The 24,250-nt window shown below is 38.2% G+C and overlaps 1 protein-coding gene across 3 annotated transcripts in view; it reads right to left on the reverse strand.

Annotated features, from left to right (window-relative positions):
• Positions 1-24,250, reverse strand: part of diaph2.L (diaphanous related formin 2 L homeolog) — a 774,648-nt gene that overhangs the window by 415,800 nt on the left and 334,598 nt on the right. For all 3 annotated transcript variants that reach the window (XM_041572752.1, XM_041572751.1, XM_018229885.2), the window contains 2 exons: positions 14,629-14,730; positions 13,597-13,691 (listed from right to left, as the gene is read on the reverse strand). In XM_041572752.1, the coding sequence (XP_041428686.1) occupies positions 13,597-13,691; positions 14,629-14,730 (197 nt within the window). The remainder of the gene's footprint in view (positions 1-13,596; positions 13,692-14,628; positions 14,731-24,250) is intronic.

A 24,250-nucleotide genomic window follows, 5' to 3' on the forward strand; every position in this document is an offset into this window, starting at 1 on the left:
AAAGTTATTAAATTTCCCTCCCCGCCCCTTATTTGCATATGCAAATTAGCATTCGGATTCGGTTTGACTGGGCAGAAGGATTCGGCTGATTCTGAATCCTGCTGAAAATGGCCGAATCCTGAACCGAATCTTGGATTCGGTGCATCCCTATAAGTAATTAATACAGATAATTACTACATGGCAGCACAGAAACCAGTGCAATTAGCATCAGAATTTAATAATCAGCCTTGTAGCATCAGTTTATATTACCGACAAACCTTATTTTCTGCTTGATAATTTGCGACGACCCCTAAGCTTAGCTTCTCAACAGCTGCTCAGAGCCCATTGAGCATGTGAGTGTCACAGACACTTTCCAAGATGGTGACCCCCCTGTAACAAGTTTGAAGTCCTGGATCATTGCTGCTATTGAGAAGTTGAAACTTTAGGCTAGTGCATTAAATTCAGTATATAAAATATGGCATTTTTAGCCACATTCATTTTATGGGTTTAGTTCTCCTTTAAGAAAAAACCCACATATATTCCCGTCTTAATAGTGTCTTTTCCTGCCTCTAATCTTGCTTGTAGATTCTGTCTTTTCCTAATGACCCTGTGGTGTGTTTTTTTCTTCAAGCCTCATTATTATTTTTTCTGTCCCTTTGTATTTGTTTAATGGAACTATTATAAATGCACAATGGTACAGTATTCCTATTAAGGTTGCATTCCTTAATTCGACAAAAGGTTCTATATGTATTCGGAGATTCTGCTAGCTATAGTAGGAAGGACTTCAGAAAGCACTGATTAGAAGGTGGACTTTAGGAGGAGAAGAAGAATGAAGGAAATGAGGACCTGAACAAAAGCTTTTGGTACATGGCAGAGACAAACATCATCTGTGTTTCATGGATTGCTTGGTTCTTGCCACAAACATAACATGCACAAAAACAATGAAGAAAAGAATAATCTCTGAAAAGAACATGGCCCGAAGGGAATCAAGTAAAGCTGGGGCCTAAAAATGATAAGATATCCAGCCAGTGGCCCTCTAGTTAGATTTGAACTAGAATTGCCATCATCCTCTAGAAAGCTTTGAAATGCCTATTGGCCTGTCCCTAAAAAGCTTGGTTATTACAACAGATGGAGGGTTGCATCTTAATACAAATACAGGTATGGGACCTGTTATCTAGAATGTTCAGGACCTGGGGTTGTGTGGATAAGGGATCTTTCCATAATGTGTTTAGTATGAAGAGTCTACTAGAAAATCATTTAAACATTTAAAAAAAAAAACCCCAATAGGCTGGTTTTGCTTCCAATAAATTCAATATATCTTTATTTTGTACTATTTTATTATTACAAGAGAAAAGGGAAATCTTTTTTTTTATTTATTTTAAGTTTATTTTATTTTGATAAAATGGAATGGCCATCATTTTGTCATTCTGAGCTTTCTGGACAACAGGTTTCCAGGTAATGGATCCCATAACTAATTCTTATAATGATTACATTATGCATCACAGTAATGTGTCATTCGTATTCTTATTGATGCGATTTCCTACCAAGGGTTAGCCCCGCTGAGGCCCTGCCCTAAATGCAGCAGTGCAAGTAAAACACAAACCCCTCAGCCTGTGTCAGATAGAGCCGCACGATCATACACTGACTGACTGGGAATGAAAGATGCTCTTTATCAGTTATTTTGTTTTTCATTTGATGCCATTTACAGAAGCAAGAATGTATTTTTTTTTTCAGATACGAATCGGTGGGATTGCATCACTGGCATTTAATCAGAGATTCACTATTATTCTGCAAACAGAATAGAAATTGATTTTATTGATCTCTAGACAAAACCACAACAATACTGTGTTAATGTTTAAATACCAAATAATTTAGTGACTCGCTGTTCCATTCCAAATACATTTTTTTTTTTTTGGAAACGTCTTTCTCAGACCAGAGAAAACGTGTCCTCTGTATATCAGCATTAAATATTCATTTTATTAATGGAGTGACTAATCTAAATATTTTTAGTATGCAGCTCCGACGGAGGACAAGAGGCGGACAAAAGTGACTCCCTCTGGTAAAAAGCTGGAACAGCAGCTCGGCTCCTCACTACAGTCATTTCAGGTAAGCACGGAGCTGAATGGCATTTAGGTGAAACTGTGCTACGAGCACAAACAGAGAATCACACAAGGCAAATGTTATTTCTTGATACTGAATCACTAGTGTGACTTGTAGACTGAGAAATATTAAATGTCTGATTTAAGATGAGTGGATTTAAGAGTTTACTAGGGTTAAGGCAATGGCACACAGTGCATTTTTATCTCTTTAGCTTGCCAATAAAAATGTAGTTTGAGGCAGTTTTTCTTTCCTTGCAACCAAATACATGTATTGTGATGAATGTTCCTGCTGAAACAGGTTAAATAATGCAAAATTATCTGCCATAACTACTCATGCCCTGTTGAGAACGATAGTGTCATAGCCAATAAACTGTGTGTATTTTATGTGTATACCGTATGTAAAAAGTGTGCTTTGACAAATATGCTGTATGTGCTGGGTCGGACTAGGCCGGTGGAACACTGGGAAAAAAACTGGTGGGCCCTTTGGGCCAAAACCCTCTCCATGCCTGAAACCATTGCCACTGCCCCCCACCTCCCTCCATGGCCCTGGTCATGGCCGTAAGAAGAAAAAGTTATGCATAGGGGTTTTTGCGGCTTGGACCCCAGTCCAGAACCCTGTTATAATGATCGATTTACTTACAGTATCACCGAAAAGAATCTGCTGTTAACAATGCTCATTGATTTAAACCTCAAGCGATTTTAGCCAGCCTGTTCACAGTAGCTGCTTGTAAGAAGTGATCAGTAAAATTAAGGCACAGTAACAGGATTCCAAAAGAGAATGTATGTTCATAGTTAGTATATGTTTTAATGATTCAACATGCCTAGCTTGTCTGTGCGGAACACTTCTTTTCCCTGAAGATAGCAGCACTGTGATTTTGTCAAGGCAGAGGGTCAAAGGCAAAGATCCAAAGATATATTCCAAATCATTCTCTCAAAGTTAAAAAATCACTCTTTATTCAGCATAAATATTAAAAAGTAGGCATACAGTCAAAGGGCCTCACTTTTTCCTAATCACAGTGTGGCTGGTACTGAAGACGTGCTCTCAGTCAGAGCGAGAAACAACCAACAAAGACAGATTTTCATGATGGCATTGACTTCTTCGCCCGGCTACTTTCACTACCCCGGCCAGGACTGCAATCCATGGGGAATAAAATAAGTGCACTAGGTTTTCACCTAAAAGACCAAGTTATATTTGGATTAATAATGCCTGTTGTCAGTACCACTTCCAATCCACCAATTCACTTCTGTTTCTCTTCTAGTACCCAGTGATCCCCCATGCTGCTTCTATCCAAATCTTTATTAGCACCTGATTTCTCCAGCCTGATGCCCTCCAGCAGTTAATCACAGCGGCAGACCTGTTTAATAAAGTGCACAATGCAGTAACCTTGCTGCCATGTCTGGGGTTAATTCTAAATAATATGCATTTTCAGCTGTGACCTTAATGGAATGTCTGGGATAAATGCAATGGCAGTAATCATTTTCTACTATGACCTTAATGGAATGTCCTCATTATGGCAAAGGGAAGTGGTAAAGAGTTTATGGCTTAATTTTTCCATGGCATGTAAATTTGTTTTTAGGTCCTAAATTTTACATTGACCTTGGGTGCCACTGTTTGTTGAACTGCTTTGTTTTGCATTACTCCCTCATAGGTAATTCATTGTTGCTTTGTACCCCTGTGCTGCTAGTAGTCAGATTGGGCACCTGGCAGAAATATCAGCTGACACAACAAATCTTACAGCACGTGTTGCAACACCAGTGCCATGTCTTGCTGAAAGCATGGTAGCCTTGTGTTTGGTGGCTTCTGCCACCACTGTTGCCTTAGCTCTTCTGTATATTTGCTGATGCTGAGATCAGCTGCCTGGTATATTCCTCAACAAAATGAATAATGTGACAGAGGACCAGTAGCAAAGGTGGTTGGGTGGGGTTTTAGGAATTGAAAAAATACTTCCTTGTGGGTGAAAAGCACTAACAAAAAATATACAATACAATAATTAGAATACAGTGGTTAACACACAGTGCAGGTGTAAGAACTTTCAATCCAGAACAATTTAGGGTGGAAATGCACTGCTACCAAAGGAAGACACAGGAGGAAGTTGCTAGTTGGGTTGGTAATGTATACACCAGGGGATAAATCACCCTCAGCCTACGGCCAAAGCGCAACAACTAGTTATATGCCTTCTCTAAAATGCTTTATATAAAAGCACTTAATTCAAATGTTATAATCTGTTAAGCCTTATTTACAGAAGTGTAATGTCTGCAATGCACAGAAAGCTCCTTAAATATAAGGATTTCACTGCTGAGAGAAATAAAGATGGTAGAATCAGTCAATACTAAGTTACAACCATTAGCATAATTACAGCATTATATGGATCCAGGGGAAATCTTTCTAATGAACGGGTAAAAGGCTAAAAGATTGAGAGATTGGGCAGAAAAAAAGTTTACAGACTGTGGCGTGACTTGTTGGTGCCCGGCCCCCCTACAAACAGAAATCTTCTGAGGGTCTCAGAGCACAGCGATGCCTACCCAATTGCTCTACCGCAACAGCAGAGCAGTTGGGGAGGGGGTTTTCTTTGCCCTTATACAGCTATTGAGAAAGTACACCCAGTGGTTCAGGCCTACCGAGATCCCCGCTTCCCACAGTTTCTCCTTCCTCTTTAGTTACACCAGTGTTTACAGATCATATGATTGTATATCCAGTTTAGTTATAGATACGATAATATATCTCCAGTGTTTAAATCTAAGCCATGCTTTTTTCTTTCACCTCTCTTTAGCCATTGGGATTTCATTTTGGAGAATTTTCTATTTGTGCAAGCCACTATATCTGGATTAAAGTTTGCAAGTAATTATTTAAGCATCACTTTACTGCCCCTCTTTCTGTTTCCCTTGTTATGAAACACTATTTTGATAATGCATTCATCATTTTCTGTATATATGCAGACTGATCAGTACTGTAACATTCACACTGACTTGGATTTAATTCAAGGTATAGTTTCATGAAAATCAGCTAGGCTTATTTACATGTTGCAGATATTCCTGATTTTTTGTTAAGGAAGGAAGGAGAATTGAGACAATCAAATCAATCATGTCTAATTACAAATGATACACCACACTTTTTTAAAGCCATTTAAAAATAGCACCCCAATAATCTAACGTATGATTGCCTATGTCTTCTACAAAAGTCTCACCTTCCACTTGAGAGCTCAAAAAAAAAATAGATGACGCACAATAAATAGAATTTTGGATTTTTGCTGGCGGATTGTGAACGCAATTTTGCAAAAACATTAGTGGGAGGCAAAAGGTGCAAATTCGCAGCTAATCCATGCCTGTGATGGATCGCCCATCACTATAGATAGATAGATATATTTACACTCGTTTTATAGACAGGACAGTTGTATCTAGGCCAGTAAGCAGAATGAAGGGGAAAAAAAAGCTATCAACGCTCCAATTTAGAGAATAAATTACAGTTATGCCCACTGTGTTAAAAAGTGCTTCAATTGATACATAGCACTTGTTTGCCACATTAATGTTGGCAGGCCCTGCTGATTGAATGTCAGCAATTTCTTTGGCAGATATTCACCAATTAAGTTGATACATCCCATAAACATCTGCATACAAAGTGAATCCAAACCATGCTGTGTGTCGATCTAAAAAAGATGCTTTTATTGCAGACCCAGCACACCAAGGGGAAATCAAGGTCAGAGGATAGAAGCGCACATGTAAATAGACAATAAAGACCCAAAACACAAATGTTAACCTTGTGCATGCTTTCATGTTTGGGACAGAAGGCTCTGGAGAGCATTTAACCTGCTTGAGTTAACAGATGCGTTTTTATGTTTGAGGCTCATTTCCTAACACTGTGCAAATTTGTTCCTGGGCAGTAACCCATGGGAACCAATCAAATCATTGCTATTATTATTGTACTTGCAGCTTGCTAAACAAAGCCATTAATAGACTGGTTGCCATGGGTTCCTGCTCAGTTTAAAATTTGCTCAGTTTTAGTAAATGAGCCCCACAAAATCCTGATATGTGACTATATTATCTTTTAATAAGAAATGCTAGTGTTAGTGTGTAGCTAGGACTGATTAGATTAAGAACATCACCAATCAAGACATGGTGCTTCCTATAATCAGGGCGTCTTTAAGGCCTTGGTATATCCTGGACAAAGATCAGATTGGTGTGCCCCCTAACTCTGCACCGACTTGATCCCATGCCTTGTCCCCTAAAATATATTATAATAAAAGAAAACAAATCAGAAATTAGTTTTATTTAGAATGTTACTGATAAAATTATCAGTAACACATGAAACTTGATTAGATTTCCAAAATATGACACAGATTGTGGAAAGTGCATCCTATTGGGCCAACAGGACTGCTTTGCAGGCTTGCTTGCGGGCAAAAATCTAGGAGGTCTGGCTAGCAAGAACTGTGGTCAGAGTGAGTGTTTGCACTTCAGAGATGCATGCACACTTTATTTATAAGCAGAGAACTGCCTTCATCCTCCTCCCTCTGGCCTTGTGTTGCAAGTGCTGGCAAATTAGCAGTGGGTGTTGAGTGTGGCATTAGTGGGGGGCGCGGTGCAGATTGGCAAGGGTCTTGGTGGATGCTGGTGACTTGAAAGGAATTGAATCTGCCATTTTGACAGCACTGATGAGGTTAAAATGAACACAAGCATAGTTAGAATCAGTGGGCCCTGGGAAAGTGACCCTTTGCCCTTTTATTAAAGCAGTCCAACCATGTGGGTTAATCTGCTTTACTGCGCTACATGTGTATGTGAAAAGAAATAGGGACACAAATTAGGGCTAGTAAGGAGTCATTCCACTGCGCATTAAAGGAAAACTATACCCTAAAACCCTAAGTAAAAATGCCATATTTTATATACTGAACTTATTGCACCAGCCTTAAGTTTCAGCTTGTCAATAGCAGCAATGATCCAGGACTTCAAACTTGTCACAGGGGGTCACCATCTTGGAAAGTGTCTGTGACACTCACATGCTCAGTGGGCTCTGAGCAGCTGTTGAGAAGCTAAGCTTAGGGGTCGTCACTAATTATCCAGCAGAAAATGAAGTTGGTCTGTAATATAAGCTGATTATTAAATTCTGATGCTAGTTGCACTAGTTTCTGTGCTGCCATGTAGTAATTATCTGTATTAATTACTAATCAGCCTTATATTGTGACATTTATATTCTATGGGGCAGATTTATCAAGGGTCGAATTTCGAAGTACTAAAAACTTCGAAATCCGACCATCGAATTGAAAAACTTCGAATTTGAATATCGAACTTGACGTTTTTTCACCGAATTTGGCAATCCTACGAGCAAATAAAAATCGTTCGATCGAACAATTAACGAACGATCGAACGATTCCAACGATTTTAGCATACGATCGAAGGATTTTTATTCAATGTGTAAAGACTTAGAAAAAGTTTGTAGAAGGTCCCCATAGGCTAACGTAGCAATTCGGCAGGTTTAATTTGGCGAAGTATTGAAGTCAAAGTTTTTTTAAAGAGACAGTACTTCGATTATCGAATGGTCGAATATTCGAACAATTTTTACTTCAAAGTAAATTTGAAGTCGTAGTATCCTATTCGATGGTCAAAGTATCCAAAAAATTACAAAACTTTTTGCACTTTGAAAATTCCCTTGAACCTTAGTAAATCTGCCCCTATGTGTACAGTATATTGTGAGTGGGTCCCTAAGCTCAGTAAGTGACAGCAGCACAGAGCATGTGCAGTGAATCAGCAGAAAAGAAGATGGGGAGCTACTGGGGCATCTTGGTAGATATAGATCTTTACTGCTAAAGGGCTGTGGTTGCATTGGGCTGGTACAGAAGCCCAAAATAAAATGTACAACATTTATAGCAACTACTTTAGTTAAGCTTTAGTTCTCCTTTAAGGGCAGTGAAAGAATTGACATGCCCCATGCTACACACATATCATTCAATTAAAAAATGAGAGACTTTTAATCACTTAAGGAATTATGGGAAGAGACATGCAGCTTATGCTGTGTCCAGCTATTCACTCAAAACTGCTGGTTTATTTAATAATAATACCACAATAAACTTGCATGCTACCTGGTTCCGTCTTGTTAGATCTCATCAGTGCAATGTATTGGAACATGACTTCTGAGGGATAGGACTTGGAGAGTAATCAAACAGAGGAATGTGAGAGATTAGGGTAAGAATGGCTAAATAGGGTTAAAAAACACCTTTCACTACAATGAAAGAAGGTATTAACAATACAAAGTGAAATGAAAAAAAGTAATGTTGCAATACTGCCCAAAAGGCTTTTGCCTATTGTGTCAGTTATGACGTGTCTTACAATAATTTAACAAACAAGGGTTACAGAGGAAAACATAAGATCAGAGGACCCTGCTCACAAGAGCTTTGTATAAAGGGTTAAGGTACATTTGAAGCTTAAGAAACAACAAAAACAATTGCAAATTCATAAATTAAATCTCTGATTAATCAAGATATGCATCCGTAAACTGTTCCTTAAATCAGTGATTCAATTGTATGCATTTTTCTCTAAATATAAATACAGCTATAGGATCTGTTATCCAGAAATCTATGAATTATGGGAAGGTTGTCTCCCATTTTAATTAAATATTTTAAAATTTGAAAATATGTTTCCTTTTTCTCTGTATTTGATCCCAACTCGGATACAACGAATCCTTATTGGTAGGAAAAACAATCCTGTTGGGTTTATTTAATGTTTAAATGGTTCCCGAGCATTCTGGATAACAGGTCCCATACCTGTATGATTGGATCTAAGTTAGAACTTCTCTCATACACAACGAGGATATTTTTGCCATAGCCCAGTAAAAGTACAGTGAATATATATGTGTCCCAAAATAAGTCTAGTGTGGGTTGTGCCTTACTCCATTCTCTACTGTGTCTCTGTGACTTATTTCCCTAAGACCAGTTAAACGCTATAACAGTTTCCTCAATGTTGATGCAGCAGAGGTAGATTATGACACAAGTTCAGGAGGTGCCCTTCCCAGTTAAGAGAGATAATGTTATCTGAGCAATCAGCCTTGCTCTCTACTGGGTTCTCAGGGCATTTCTGTCACTAATAAGAGCAATACAGTGAAAGGGATAAACATAATACAGAATAGGCAACAGAGGTGACAGATTTAGACACACTGATTTCCAGTCAGACCACTGTATCTTTGTTCTTGTACTGTATGGTAGTTCTGTGCATAAGGCACACATTTTTTTTAGCCAAATCCATTGTCACAATTTAGTTGCTCTTTAAAGTTTCATTGTATTGCTCCTTCAAAAGACTGATTCTCATGCCAGCTACCTATAATATGTGCCGCACAAACTGTTCATCTCAAACAATGAAAATAAAGAAAGTGCATCTTAAATCCTTGCTGCAAACCGTTATCATTGTACAGTTTGGGATTTTGGAAGAGACCGGATACAGAGAGGCTGCATGTTACACTTAAAACCCTTCATGTATTCTAGTTGCTGAAATAGTATATCGTGCATTCATGCAATAACTCACAATAAATTAATGTAGCTCTCATCTGATATCTTGTCTGGGTGACAATGAAAATCTTGGTGTTAACTACGGATTCTGGTTTGGAGAGTTCATGTGCAGTGCTGCAGCATCGCTTCAGCATTTATTATATTTACTACAGGTATGGGATCCATTATTCAGAAACCCATTATCCAGAAAGCTCCAAATTACGGAAAGGCTATCTTCCATAGACTCCATGTTATCCAAATAATCCAGATTTTAAAAAAATTAGTTTCTTCCTTATTTAAAACAAAACCAGCCTATTGGGTTTATTTAATGTTTACATGATTCTCTAGTAGACTTAAGGTATGAAGATCCAAATTACACAAAGATCCATTATCCAGAAAACCCCAGGTCCCGAGCATTCTGGATAACAGGTCCCATACCTGTATCCGTTATTTATAAGGTGCCAACAAACATATGATATAACAGCTCTAACTGAAAATGTGTAACATTGTGCAAGCTATAATACAGTATATTATGCTCTACCCCAAGATATTTATACAAATACGCTATATACTGTAGATACTAAAAAAAACTTGAGTGAGAAGCAGATCCCTGCATTTCAAAACTGTGTTTTTTGCTTTCTTTTTTTGTTACATTCTTTTCCCCTGTGCTCTTAAAAGCATGATTAAATGGTAAGATTAGGCATTTAATCACACTGCCTGGATGAGAGGTACATGCTGGCTTTTTCCATTTAATAATAAAAAGCTAAATATCTTAAATGCGGCAGGATAAGAAAAAATTAGGTTCCCATAAAAACTTTTCCCTAAGCAGAACTTGTGAGCAGTCGTGTTTCTTTGCTCTTGGTAGCGCCTGTTGTCGGGCATAATGAATAGCACTTTTGTTTATGTAGGAACGAGGATTAGTGTATATTAATGATAGGAAAGAGGAGCATAAGGAGTCCTCATCCCAATCCTTGTTGACTACAAGATCAAAATCTGATGTGATTGAGGTTAAGGAGGGTCTAGGGCAGGCAAAACTAAGACAATTGGTGGAGATAGACTGTTTTGTAAATGATAACCCCAAAACCAGGGCCGTATTGATATATAGGCAATAGAGGGCAGCCTCGGGTGCCTATATAACAAATTGATAGTAGACAAATCAGAATGTATTGCACATTGGTTGCTATGGGCATTACAAACTTCCTAAGGAAATAAACTGAAGATGTTTTAAAGCCTTGAAGACATGAATGTAATAGACCCAGACCCAATCTTGCATTTAAGACTTAAAGATTTGATTCCAAATTTAAGATTCAAAGTCAGTGTTCTTATTCCTAAATGCGAATAAGAATAGGTGCAGGCTCCAAGCAATAGCATGGGAAAGCATTTAATGGGGCCACAATTGTTTCACTTAGAGTCTTCAAATTGTTGGCAATGAACAAGCAGGTGCTTAATAGTGATGGGCGAATTTTTTTCGCCAGGTGTGAATTCCCGCGATTTGTCATCAGTGAATAAATTCGCAAAACTGCCGCAAAAATTTGCCAGCAAAATTTCACCATCCTTTTTTTTGGACACTTGCACATTTTCGCCAGCTAATTTGCGCCGGCATCAAAAAAAGGATGCCGGCGTCAAAAAAAACTAAACGCTTCATACATTTTTCACCATTTCGCAAAATTCGCAGGAAATTAGCTAATTTTTCGGCAAAGCAAAACGCCCCGAATTTGCCCATTACTAGTGCTTAATGCATATAAAATCGATTGCTATGTGTGCTCAGATATGTGAATTGCCTTATAGGCTAATGCAAGTTTTTCACTTGAAAATACAATAATGTGTTTGTGTTAGGGGGCACAAATGTAAACAAAACAGTCTGAGCATCTATTAGACACAGTTTACTTGTGTATATTATTCTGTTTTTTATTCTAGGGCTCATCTAGTACAAATCTGCATCAGTGTCTGCAGCAACTAAGGAGACATTTCCTTTTCATATTTACGTGAACCAGATCAGTCAATGCTAATTGCTGATTGGTTGCTATGGATTAGGGCAATGCTGCAGATTTACTGTATACCGCTGTTTCTATTTAAGCTCTCTCGACTCTGAATGCAATTTAAGTTTGTAGCTAAATCTTTGGGCTGGTTTATTACTGTAGTAAACACTGCAATGAGAGAGCTACATTTGCTAACTAAAGAAAAGATACCAGGTAGCAGCAGTTCTGCATACTGTAGCTTCTCAGCTATCCTCCTGCTTCCCAGCATGGGCTGTAAGATTCTTATTCTTATTATTCTTATTATGTCATTGTGTCTCCCCGGTTGCAGGCAGATATTGGCTGTGAAAAGGAAAGCCCTTGAGCTATAAACGCAGGGGCTGCATGACAAGGGTTTCAAATGATCAGCAGACATATTACACTGGTTTATGTTTAAAGACTGGCAGAATTAGATGTAGTTGTGATTGGGTGAGAAACAATGAGTCAAGGCAGGGAAAAGTTTTTTCTTCTTTATGTTTTCGTATTGTTTATTAATAATTGGGTGTGGATGCTTTCCTGAATGCGCTGTTATATTGTGGTTTTGGTATCTTCATACAGTATAAATGCGAGAGTCTGCATTGTATTAATTCATATTAAATGGATGTATTTTAAGTTTTATTTGTAACAGCAGCAGTAAGACCTTGTCAGAGTACTGCACAGAACATTTTAGGGATGGAAAAAGGAGGTTCTCTCCTGTGACTGCGTGGTGGGTTGATTGATAAAGAGGCTACTACTGCATGACTACTGCTAGGCATATGCTTATGTGCCTCTTCTATCTACCCATAGTTCCAGCCCATGGTTATAATCTAGGATATTTAGCCCCCCCTTTTTTTCTGATACCCAGTCAGAGTAATGTTGGAATCCATAACTACAAGTAGTCTTGACAGTGATAAATCAGGCAGGCAAAAAAAATATGAGACTACGGATGCATGGCAAAATTGGTGGAAAGGTGAGTCACAGCAATAAGTAAAGTAGGAAAAGGGATAGTATCAAGACCCATTTTACCTTTGTATGACAAGGTGCTTGGGGCTAGGGTCAAGGAGGAGTACTACAAGCTAGGGGTGTGGGTTAGGCCCTAGTGTTTGGCACATGTCTGTTAGTGGTGGGTGTTTAGATCCCCAGACAAAGGTCCCAGGTATATGGTCATCATGGTTGACTTCCACTATTTGCCCACCCAACGCTGCTGTGGAAGGGTGAAGGGTCAATTGAGGAGCCCCCTGGCAAGGCAAACAGCCATATGGCATTTTGGTTGGCAATTATTCCATGTAAGTGTAAACATATTCATGTTATTGGTTGAACTTATTTATATTTTAATTGTTGCATTAATTGTTGTTTAACTGTTAATAACGTTATCTTTGTAAATAAAATATGTGGCCTTCATCCTGGATACACTGGGTCTGCTTCCATGTACACTGTAATATTTATAAAAATGAGTCATAGGACATGGCATTGATGCACATCAATGAGCCCACAGGAGAGGAAATAAACACCTGAAAAGATGGCTCTAGCATCTACTTTTTCCAACAGAACCTAAGATTTCTTTCTAACATTTAGTTCTTCTTTTAAAACAAGTATTTCTTAGTAGCCTAGAACTTATGTGTGTCGTGTTTCATTCAAAATAAAGCTGCCAGTTTGTAGCACTCCTGTGCCTTGTATTACTCCTGCAACCTGGCAATATCCCTTTCATCTTTTGGTGAAAAATACAACTTCCTCTGTATTTCTGCAATCTGACTACATAGTGGCCTAATTATAGGGAGAGCATGCAAAATACGATTAACCTTGGCGACATGATGTACAAAGAAAATTATATATACCTGTATTCATTCTAAGAAACTGTCATACAATATGTATCAGACTGCATCATATTTATTAGGCCTGAGACTTGTTTAAATTTCCTTTATGAATATTATATCTATATTAGGTTATATGTTTACACTCAGCTGTGCTTCGCAACCTGCACAATTCTATCTCCATGGAGTTTAAATTACATAGCAATATTTATACTTGGGCAGATAGAGGTACTAAGTGAAAACCTACTTGAATTAAAGATTCTGACAGCTTCTCTTCATCTACTTCTAAAATCATGTTCTTTATCTCCTCATAAGACATTCGATAAGATCCCAAGAAGATTGCTGTAAAATAAGGAAATGGTATCAATTATAAAAGCTCTTTCAGTGTTTTCTTATACTACACAGATAAAGGATTTTATATGAAAGTATCAACCAATTCAGGGAAACAGGGAGTTGAGCAACAGTTCAATGCAAAATAAATTTCAAGTGTATAATTTCCATTTAGCGGGCAATATTTCCTAATGCTAGGGGTTGTTAGCTGTTATTTGTCCAGGTATTCTTAATCACAAAGTTTGATTTCATATTTCATAAGCCAGAGAAGTAGAAAATCACAGGCACAACAGGATATTTCTAGCAGGGAAACCCTTGCTCGTTTATTTGCGGATGCAACATTTCGGGGTGTACCCCTTTGTCTTGTTTTAGCAGTTATTTCATAAGTCAACATCTTAAAAATACAGATTAAATTGGAATGGTGCTAAGGGATACAAATAAGGTGTCTGTAAGCAGTGGGATGTAATGACACTTTTGCTACTGTTTTGAACATTGTAGTCCCAGGCAATTTAAAATGAATTTTTATTTAAAGAAAAGAATAATCAAATGGAAATACAGGTTTGGGATCCGTTATCCAAAAAGCTCAGAATAACAGGATGGCCATCTCCCATAGACTCTATTTTATCTAAATAATCCAAATTTAAAAAAATGTATATATTTTTCTCTGTAATAATAAAATGTTACCTAGTACTTGATCTTAACTAATATACAATTAATTTTTATTGGAAGCAAAACCAGCCTATTTGGTTTATTTACTGTTTACATCATTTTCTAGTAGACTTTAAGGTATGAAGATCCAAATTATGGAAAGGTCAATTATCCAGAACACCCCAGGTCCCAAGCATTCTGGATAACAGGTCCCATACCTGCAGCACAAATATAAAATGTGCTTAAGCCCTTTGTTTATAGTCTATGCATGGCACAGTAAAGAAATAAGATGCATACATACACAGATTTTGAGCAGTTTTACTGTCAAGAACTCTCAGCTCCTTTACTTTCTTCTTTACCAGGGTTGGCTTGTTTTCTTCTTCTTGCTGAATGGCTTTTTTAGCTGCCAAAACATAAATGAATTACAGTAATTAGGCAATTTGAAATTGACTTTGCAGAATGACTTGTGTACATAATACAGGGATACTGTTCATTCACAGTACTGCATAGTAAAGAGCAACAGTTATATTACTTTATTAACAAATTCTGATGGCTTTCTGATTATAGCGTCTGAGCAATTGCATTATTTAATGGACTATGCAACCAAGTTATTGAACAATTCTTTATAAAGCTTTCCTAATTGTTTTCCTTCTTCTCAAACGTCAGAGTCACACCTATTGCTCTGTCTGATGTAGCTTGATATCTAGGTAATAAAGCACTGCGTTACTTGTCGGCCTATATAAATAAATGATGATGATGACCCAGCACAGTCAATACAGATACAGACTGCTTGCCTTGATATAGAAGCAAATGACTACAGTGCTGTCTCTGATAGGGTGAAAGATTGTCTTCCAGTATGGTACAGTCATGGGTTTTATGTTTGATATCCAGAGCTGGCTCCTGGTTAACAATGTACATTAGTAATCACAGCAATCACAACAAGTCTATACAGTGACAGTGTCACTCAAAAAACCACAATTAAACTCAATTTCTGTAAAATCACAAATGTAAAATCCCAAATGCCATGAAAGTTATTAAATGAACCAAATATAAAAATTAACAATGGAAAAACTGCTGAACAAAAAAAAGTGAATATCTCTAAAACTCTCAGACAATTACATTACTAGCGAAAAAAATATCTGAAAACCTCTAAAAGCTTGATTGGCTAAAAAAGGTCAGTTACCATTGACTTCTATGGGACCTCAACTACGTTTTTACACTTAATACATCTGAAAAATGTTCGCAAAATTAACAAAACAATTTAACAAATGCGGGAAAAATGCAATTTGTAAAAAATAGAAAGGGAATACAAACTTTATTAAATTAGCCAATGCTAGCACTCATATAAATGCAGATATGCCATGTTTTATATTTTGTGTCTGTCCAATTCTGAATACAAAAGTGATTATTGGATAAAGATATATTCTGCAATCTTTCAGTGTTCTTTGGCTACTCACGCCACTTTTTCAAAAGGGTTTGCTGATTAGATATAACTGTTAAGAGACACTGCTAGAGTCTGGGCTCTATGATCAATAAAATCTTGTGACTTGAGATGACCCAGAATTATCACCCCAGTAGGAGAATCAGTTCTACAGCCGTCATTTGATGGAAGGTCCCATACTGTAAGGGGCATCAGTCACATGCCCTCTGCATGGTTCAAGATCTTATCAGGCTCAAAATGACCCTGAAGTCCTTTTCTCTTTATCATCCTGAAAGAAAAGGTCAGTTCTATAAATGCAGAGCTCAAAAAATTGCAATGTCTACCATAAACTCAAGGCTGTCTTCTCTGCAGACTAAATGCTTTTTTTTTTTTACACCATGTCTTTAATTTTAGAATATTATGAGATTCAATTAATTGCTTGGACTGTAATTGGGGCTTTTGTTTTAGATTACAGATAAATACATAAATATGTACTGGTGTATGTGTTTTCAGCAACCATCATATATTATTAATAATATATGATCTGCTATTTATAGTAGTAATAGAAAAATAAATCAACCATAATTGTTACTGTGTGCAAGAATAAAGCTGTTGTTGAGCTCGACAGTTTTTATATTGTTTATTTTTTTTTAGATTGATAAGTTGGTGTTTTTATTTTTATTTAGCTTGTTATTTAATATGCTCAGGACGAAAGCCATGTTGGTTCCCTAATGCAGCACTATACAATAATGAACTTTGTGTTCCGAATTCCGGAATGATACTGTACCTAGCAATGCCATGACACAGATGCAATGTTCTAGGTGTGGAATTGAAACGCAAGCAAGAGATAAAGATCTTCAGGCAGAGCTGCACAGATGTGCAGAGAGCTGATGGAAGGTAGGAAAAAATCAATAAAGCAGTGACCCATAGTTAGGCATCAACTACAGTAGGTGTCCCTTCATCAAGTTAAGGTTAAGTGCTGCTGCTAGACATAAATTTGCCTCCTCTGGACTTAACAACGAAAGTGTGTTAGGATTTCTTGTGTTGTCCAATGGTAAGTTTAATATGTATAGAAGCCTATGCAATGACGAGCAGTGGCTAGATTGTCAGCCTGCCATCTGGGAGCAGAATCTTTGGAAACATGATAGGCAATGGTAGCTGGGGTAGAGCTATAGTCCTTGTTTCTGAATAGGCAGTTGACCTGCTTTGACGGGTTGCCCAGCAAAGCTCTGGAATTAACACCTGAATTTAAGAGGTGATACCCCCATGTTTACCTTTATGTGTTTGCTTACACACAAAACTAACTTGCATAGAGTAAATTGTATGATATCGCTGTTTCTGATCAGACATAAGAAGTGATGTCATTTTTCTATAAAATGGAGGGAGTGCCAAAACCAGGCCCAGATGTGTAGCAAGGCCACAAAGGCCCAGGCTTAGGGTAGCAAGCTGCCCAGTCACATTCTAATTTTGCCTGAAGGAGAACATGCGGGGGGGGGGTTGACCCTCTGGCCTAGGGGCTCCCAAATAAAAATCTGGGAATGGCCAAAACTTAAAACAGGCACAAATTGCGCCTTCACTAGTAAATGACACACACGTTGCTGTACATGTTATTTTTCTGATGTTCCCTATTACTCTACTGTAGCTAAAAAAAGAAGAGTCTTTGATTAAGGGATCCATTCCCAAAACACGTTAGGCATTGTACAGCAACCTGCCAATAAAGCCTTGTCCAGAAGTGCCGTCCATATGGTTCATTTATGATAAAAAAAAAAGAACACAAGTTTACATGTGCTGTTGCACATTCAATACTAAATGAGATTTGCCTTGTCATCACCAAATAAATATTATGCAGTTATCAATATTCTACTGTCTGGACCCCAGTAAGGTTTGCTGTACATCTAGCAATGAGAGTGATCAAACGGATTTATAGTTACATACAGCTTTAAATTTATGGTGAAATAAAGCTTTAACCAGCCACAGCCCTTTATTTTACAGTCGTACACTTTGTATGGGCAAGTAGACCTGTCACCCTTGTCTATTGTGTTGGTAAAGCAAAATAAACTTCACCTACAATATATATTAATTATGAAAATCTTTTTTTCCTTCTGTCTTGGAATTCATAATCACAGTGAGAAGGCAGCTGCCATTTTGTGAACACTGTTATTAAGGCCATTGCATCATACCAAAATCTTATTTATGTTCCAGAATGGGGGACCTGATGCCCAGGCCCACAATTATAGGAAGTGAAATAGGGGAATACAAGGAGTGCTGTGCTGAATGGAAAGTGAAAGTAATTGCCTGTCCCACCTCTAAGTCTGAGGCATAGAGGCAGGACAGGCGATATATGATTGGCAGCTAAAAAAAGAATTTGGGTTTCATCTATAGTTTGATCAGGGCTTTTATTAACAGCTTCTTATGTCTGGGTGACATACCCGATGACATGGCCTTTACGGGTCTCTAGCCAATGACATGTAAACACTGTGGAACATAGGCGAGGGCATGGCACGGAAAGGAAGGATAGGCCAATGAGAAACCATTTTTTTGCTCATTATGTATGCAAAAATACTCAAAATCCAAACATACATTTTTTTTAAAGATAATATTTATTCTGTTCATCTGATGATGACGAGCAAGAGCCTTCTTCTGCTCCCCTGCATTCACTCTTCTTTCTTTGGAGCTCATGGCATTTTTATCTCTGTTGTACCGAGCAGTGTTTTATATTCTATACACATGTTGCTGATATACTAACAGAATCTGCATGCTAGAGAGCTACACGCACACGCTTTAAATGTGTGTGATTGCCTTCCTCTTTGCCTGTAATCTAGATCAGGCGTTGTCAAGTGAAATGGCTGTCATTCTCCAAAGCAAGATAATGCATTCTAGAAGTGATCACTGTGCAATTGAAGTCTTATTTCCATCCCAGTGAACTTTTATGAGTGTGCTGAGCTTCTGGGATTTTCACATTATGGCTGTCAAATGTACTCAAAGTTGTTTACAATTAGTGAAGGCAAATTGTTAACGAAGGCGTCAGAAGCAGGGTTCCTTGTTCACCTTTATCAGGAAAAAGTCATAATCATGAATTCTGAGTACACCAGTCTCGGATATACCCAGATGTTCAGCCAAATCAAACGGCTGCCTTTAGGGCTCTTTAAGTACTTAGCAAACTTAAGCACGCAGCGTTTGTCTGCTCACAATGGCCGAATGCAACATGATTTCTATGCTAAGTGCCCTATATGTATATTCATTTCCTTTCTTTAGGCAAAAGTGCATTCAAGAAGGCGCACAGTTGCTCTAACAATAGAATAACTTTAGTAGCCGAGAAAAATCTTCTGTAACTGCTATAGTTGAATCCTATTGAAATTGGCCCACCGCTCTCAATGTATCAATCCAACAATCAAAGTCAGAACTAGAAATTAATACGTTCTTTGAAAACTAAAAGCATGTCATATTTCAATATGCAAAAAAGCAGCCCCCTGAGCATGTATGTAGTTTACACTACTATTTATAAATGAACCATTTTTGAAGCTTTTAAGTCCCTTTTTGTCTGTTACCTCCAGCCGCGATCAGAGACTGCTGCAAAGAGGAAGGTTCTGGGGTTAAGTTCATAAGCAGGGGGTCTCTTCAATCAGAAGCCTCCCATTGAGGGATCCTGTTCTGCCCAGGGCTATCAGCTTAGCTCTGTCAGTGTTTGTCCCTTGCAACTATCATGTTTATATCAGTTCCCAAATGTGGGGGAAGATTTGCAAAAGCTGTTGGGCTCATGGGGCACTATATGCTCCCATTAGAATTCAGTGAATAACTAACAGCGCCTGGGGGGGCTTTCTCTATGTAAAAGGAAAATACTCTTTTTGAATGGATATATTTTTATTTTTATCAGCCTCAAAATCTCCTATAACAGGGAAGATTATTCTATTAATGTTCTTATGTTTCCTTCAAATTCAATTTGGAAGTGCTTTCCCCTATAGTGATGGGCGAATTTGTGCCGTTTCGCTTCGCCAAAAAATTAGTGAATTTCGCGCAAAATTCGCGAAACAGCGACAGAGTCTCGTTTTTGACGGCGGCACCCGTTTTTTACGCCGGTGCCCGTTTTTTTTTTACGCCGGTGCCCGTTTTTGACACCGGCGTCCGTTTTTTCGGAAAAACAATTTTTGATGTCGGCGAATTTTTGCCGCGAATTTTCGCGGGCATTTTGCGAATTTATTTGCTGGCGGCGAATCGCACAAATTCGCCGCGAATTCGCACCTGCCGAATAAATTCGCCCATCACTAGTACCCTATTCGGTTACCAGCCTAGTCGGTAAATTATCAGGTATTACAGATTTAGTGACAATGTAGCTGCCAATATATTTGTCATTCCCTATAAATCGCTTCCCTAACCCTCTCTGCTGTCACTTAACCCTTCTAAACACAGGTCTACTTCTATCCCGGGCATTTTCCCCACATGCTCACTTTTCTGCCTCTAATCATCTTATCTTGACACAATAGCCAGTATTATGCTACAAGAAAGGTAGCAACCCTAAATATAGCCCAAATGCAAATTTGCCCATTTTTAGTAAATAAACCCCAGTGTTACCCTCACTCAAAAAACTATATATATATTTCTATGGCAACATTATTATTATTATACATTATTGTATGGGAAAATACCCTGATAAATTTACACCACAAAGCAATGACGTATGTGGTATCAGAATGGAGAATATGATATAGATAAGGAAATTCTATAGTGGCTGTTTATTTATAATGCTAGCTTGACAGCCTGGGCCTGGTGAAATTACAGTGTGTTCTTGGTAAATTAGAATTTTTGACATAAATGTGCCCCAGTATTTTCAACCATGAGGGACTGATCAACTCAACACTCTGGTCCATCTAAATGGTCCTCGAAGCACAAAGCAGTGATCAATTAATTTCCCCATGTTTGTTTTCAAATATTATAGCAAGCGATTTCAGCCTCTTTATAAGCCAGATATATGACTCAGGACAAAACTGAACCTTTCAAGGGGAAAACTCTCCCTTTGGGGCAAATTTACTAAAGGGCGAAGTGATTAACACGGGCGAAAACTTGCTAGCGAAGGAGATATACTCGAGTGGTACTTTGCTCCCTAACACCTGACGAATTTGCGCTCTGGCGAATGGACATAACTAGGCAAATTCACTAAGATGCGGATTTTACTGAACGTTTCATCTTTCGTCAGACTTGCCTTCGCCACCTCGTGCAACAGAGTAGATAGGACTTCCTCAAAAAGTAGTTGAAAATTTTTCTAAGTACCAAAAAACGCTAGCGTCTTTTCCTTTTTCAAGGTGATAGGCTGCAAAAGAGCGTAATTTTTTGGGGGGGTAACCCGCTTCCTCCCTACATTTCCTAACATATGGCACATAAACTATACACTGGGCTCATTTGTAGGGCAATATAACAACTTTATTTTATTAAGGTTTCCCTGGCTTGTGTAGTGTAATGTATTTGCTGCAACATATACATCCATTGAACTTTAACTTCCCGCCCTATGCAAATTAGGCAAAGCTAGCGCAACTTCGCTTGGCTTGGTGCAGTAATCATAGTGCAACTTCACCAGCGTTCACTGCTCTGGACGCAACTTCGGATTTTAGTGGCCAATCTCCACTTTAACATGTTTTATGTTAAATGCAAAATACCAGTAAGAAGACAGCTGGAAGACACTGCAAGATATTACTCTGTAGTTAGGAATGTGAGCCCCAAGTCACACGTATGTTATACTACTGGTACAAATCAGCAATGGTTGTTTTGATAACGTTTGAAGATTAAATTAAACAGATCAGAGGGCTCCTGAAACGTTTTCTGACAATATCTATAATATTCGGAATAACGAAAACCTGCAACCTGCATCTGACGTGTTCAGATTTCTTCTTGCTTTTGCCGAACCTCGCCGTAATTACATTTTGCATATAAATGAGCAAATTTCACCAAATGAAATATTGATGTACTTATTCGATAAGCTCAAACATTCATACCGATAAGGAACATTTTGCAGGGCCTGCTTGTTAGCACTTCCTTTCAGAAATTAACAAGTGACCCTGGTAAGTAATAAGGATATGTTTATAGGCGCACTCAGATATATATTTAGCATAAGAATGAACATATCTAAGGAATAAGAATGCTTTGTCTTGTAAGGGAATGCTTACAGAGATACATATTAAGTGCAGTGCATATATACGTCAGGTATGGGGTGGGGTCCATATCCGGAATTATAGGAAGGATGTCAATTTTATCGAAATAATCCAGAAGATTTTTTTTTAAACTATTTCCATTTTCACTGTAATTCTAAAAAAGTACGGATCTTTCCGTAATTTGGATCTTCATTCCCTAAGTCTACTAGAAAATCATGTAACCAGTAAATACACCCAATTGGCTGGTTTTGCTTCTATCTTAGTTTGGATTAAGTACAAGGAACTGTTTTATTATTACAGAAAAAAAGCGAATGACTTTTAAAAAATTGGATTGTTTGGATAAAATGGAGTCTATGGGAGATGACCTTTCCATAATTCTGAGAGTTTCCAGGTAACGGATCCTATACCTGAGAGCTCAGATAGCAAGAGCAGCTTTGTGCTCCATCGAGGATCTGTAGCAGGGAGTAGCTTCCCAAGGCTCCTAGATTGCTTTTAGTGAAGGGACCACAGTGGATAGGGTGTCAGGCTTAGACTCCTTCTCCCTGACCACTCTGCTGGGTGGGATCCAGACCACTGCAAGCTATATCTGTTGGGGATTCCTAATACTTCTTGACTACAATGCCTGATGGGAGTGACATTCCTCAGCTGTGTCAGCCACCTGTTCTAGCATATGATGTTACATCTGCCTATTCCTCTTCCATTGACTGTAAGTAAACCTGAGGACATTTGTCTTGAACAAATGAACTACCCATCTTTTGTTTCACAATAAGAAGCTCCTCCTCCTGGCGTCCATTATTATTCCTAATTTTACTGCACAGTAGCCTGAAAGTGTAGTTCTATTGCACCACTTGGCGAAGGCCCTAGCCTGAAGTGTTGAGTCACATGTAACCCACGCTCCTATCACTAACTGGACATTAACCCCTTTTTGGTCTGCCTAGCCAAATTAACGTTCCTATCCGCAAGATTGGCCCAATCCATACTGCATATGGAGCTTTCATTGTTTCCTTTCTGAACTATTGTTGAACTCAATAGCTTTTGCCCAGGGCCTCGAAATTCAGAACAAGAAAAAAGGCCTTGGTAAAAGTATATATATAATTTCATTGTGTTATAAATTTCTTAAGAAATCACATCAAGGATATCCAGGCTGTGACCCTCTGCCTATCTATGACTGAGGTCATGGGATGCATTGTTCCTCGACAGCTGGGCCACAGCAGTGGTTGTTCACCATTGAGTTAACTTTAAGGGGCACATTTACCAAGGGTCGAATTTCGAAGTGAAAAAACTTCGAAAATCGACCATCGAATTGCAGTACTTTAATATTCGAAGTTGAAGCTTTTTTTGATCGAATATGGCCATATTCGGTCAAAGTAAAATCGTTTGAACGATTTGATCGATCGAACGATTTTCAAAAAAAAAACTTTGACTTCTAAAAACTTAGCCAAATGTTGGCTATAGGTTCTAGGAGGTCCCCATAGGCTAACATAGCAATTCGGCAGGTTTAAGGTGGTGAAGTTTTAACGTTTTTAAAGAGACAGTACTTTGATTTTCGAATAGTTGAATGTTCAAAGTTTTTCCAATTCGAATCAAAGTCGAAGTCGAATTTGGCCTATTCGATGGTCGAAGTATCCAAAAAATTACTTCGAAATTTGAAGTTTTTTAATTTGAAAATTCACTTCGACTTAGTAAATGTGCCCCTTAGTATGCTGTAGAGAGTGCTATTCTGCTATAATTTGAAATTTGGTTATAATTTTTTATTATTCGTAGTTTTGGAGTTATTTAGCTTTTTATTCAGCAGCTCTCTTCAATATTTTGAGAATTTTCCGACATTTTGTGAATTTCGCTGGAAATTCGCAATTTTTTTTGTCGAAGTGAAACGGGACTAATTCGCCCAACACTAATAACAATACATTTGTAGCCTTACAGAGCATTTGTTTTTTTCAATGGGGTCAGTGACCTGATTTGAAAGCTGGAAAGAATCGGAAGAAGGCAAATAATTAAAAAACTATAAAAATAATATTAATGAATTTTAACTGAAAAGTTGCTTAGAAGTCGCCATTCTAAACATACTAAGGGGCAGATTCACTAAGCACCTAATTTGTGCTAGAGTCCGCTTCGCTCACATTACAACACTTCGCCAGGTGTAGATTCCAGGACAACGCTAATTCACTAAAATCCGAAGTTGCGTCCAGGGCACCGAGCGCTGGTGAGGTAGCGCTAGACTTACTGCGCCAAACAAAGCAAAGTTGTGCGATCGTTGCCTAATTTGCATACGGCGGGAAGTTAAAGTTGAATGGACGTATATGTTGCAGCAAATACATTACACTACACAAGCCCGGGAAACCTTATGTGCCATATGTTAGGAA

The sequence above is a fragment of the Xenopus laevis genome, chromosome 8L, assembly GCF_017654675.1.
Source record: "Xenopus laevis strain J_2021 chromosome 8L, Xenopus_laevis_v10.1, whole genome shotgun sequence".
NCBI lineage: Eukaryota > Metazoa > Chordata > Amphibia > Anura > Pipidae > Xenopus > Xenopus laevis.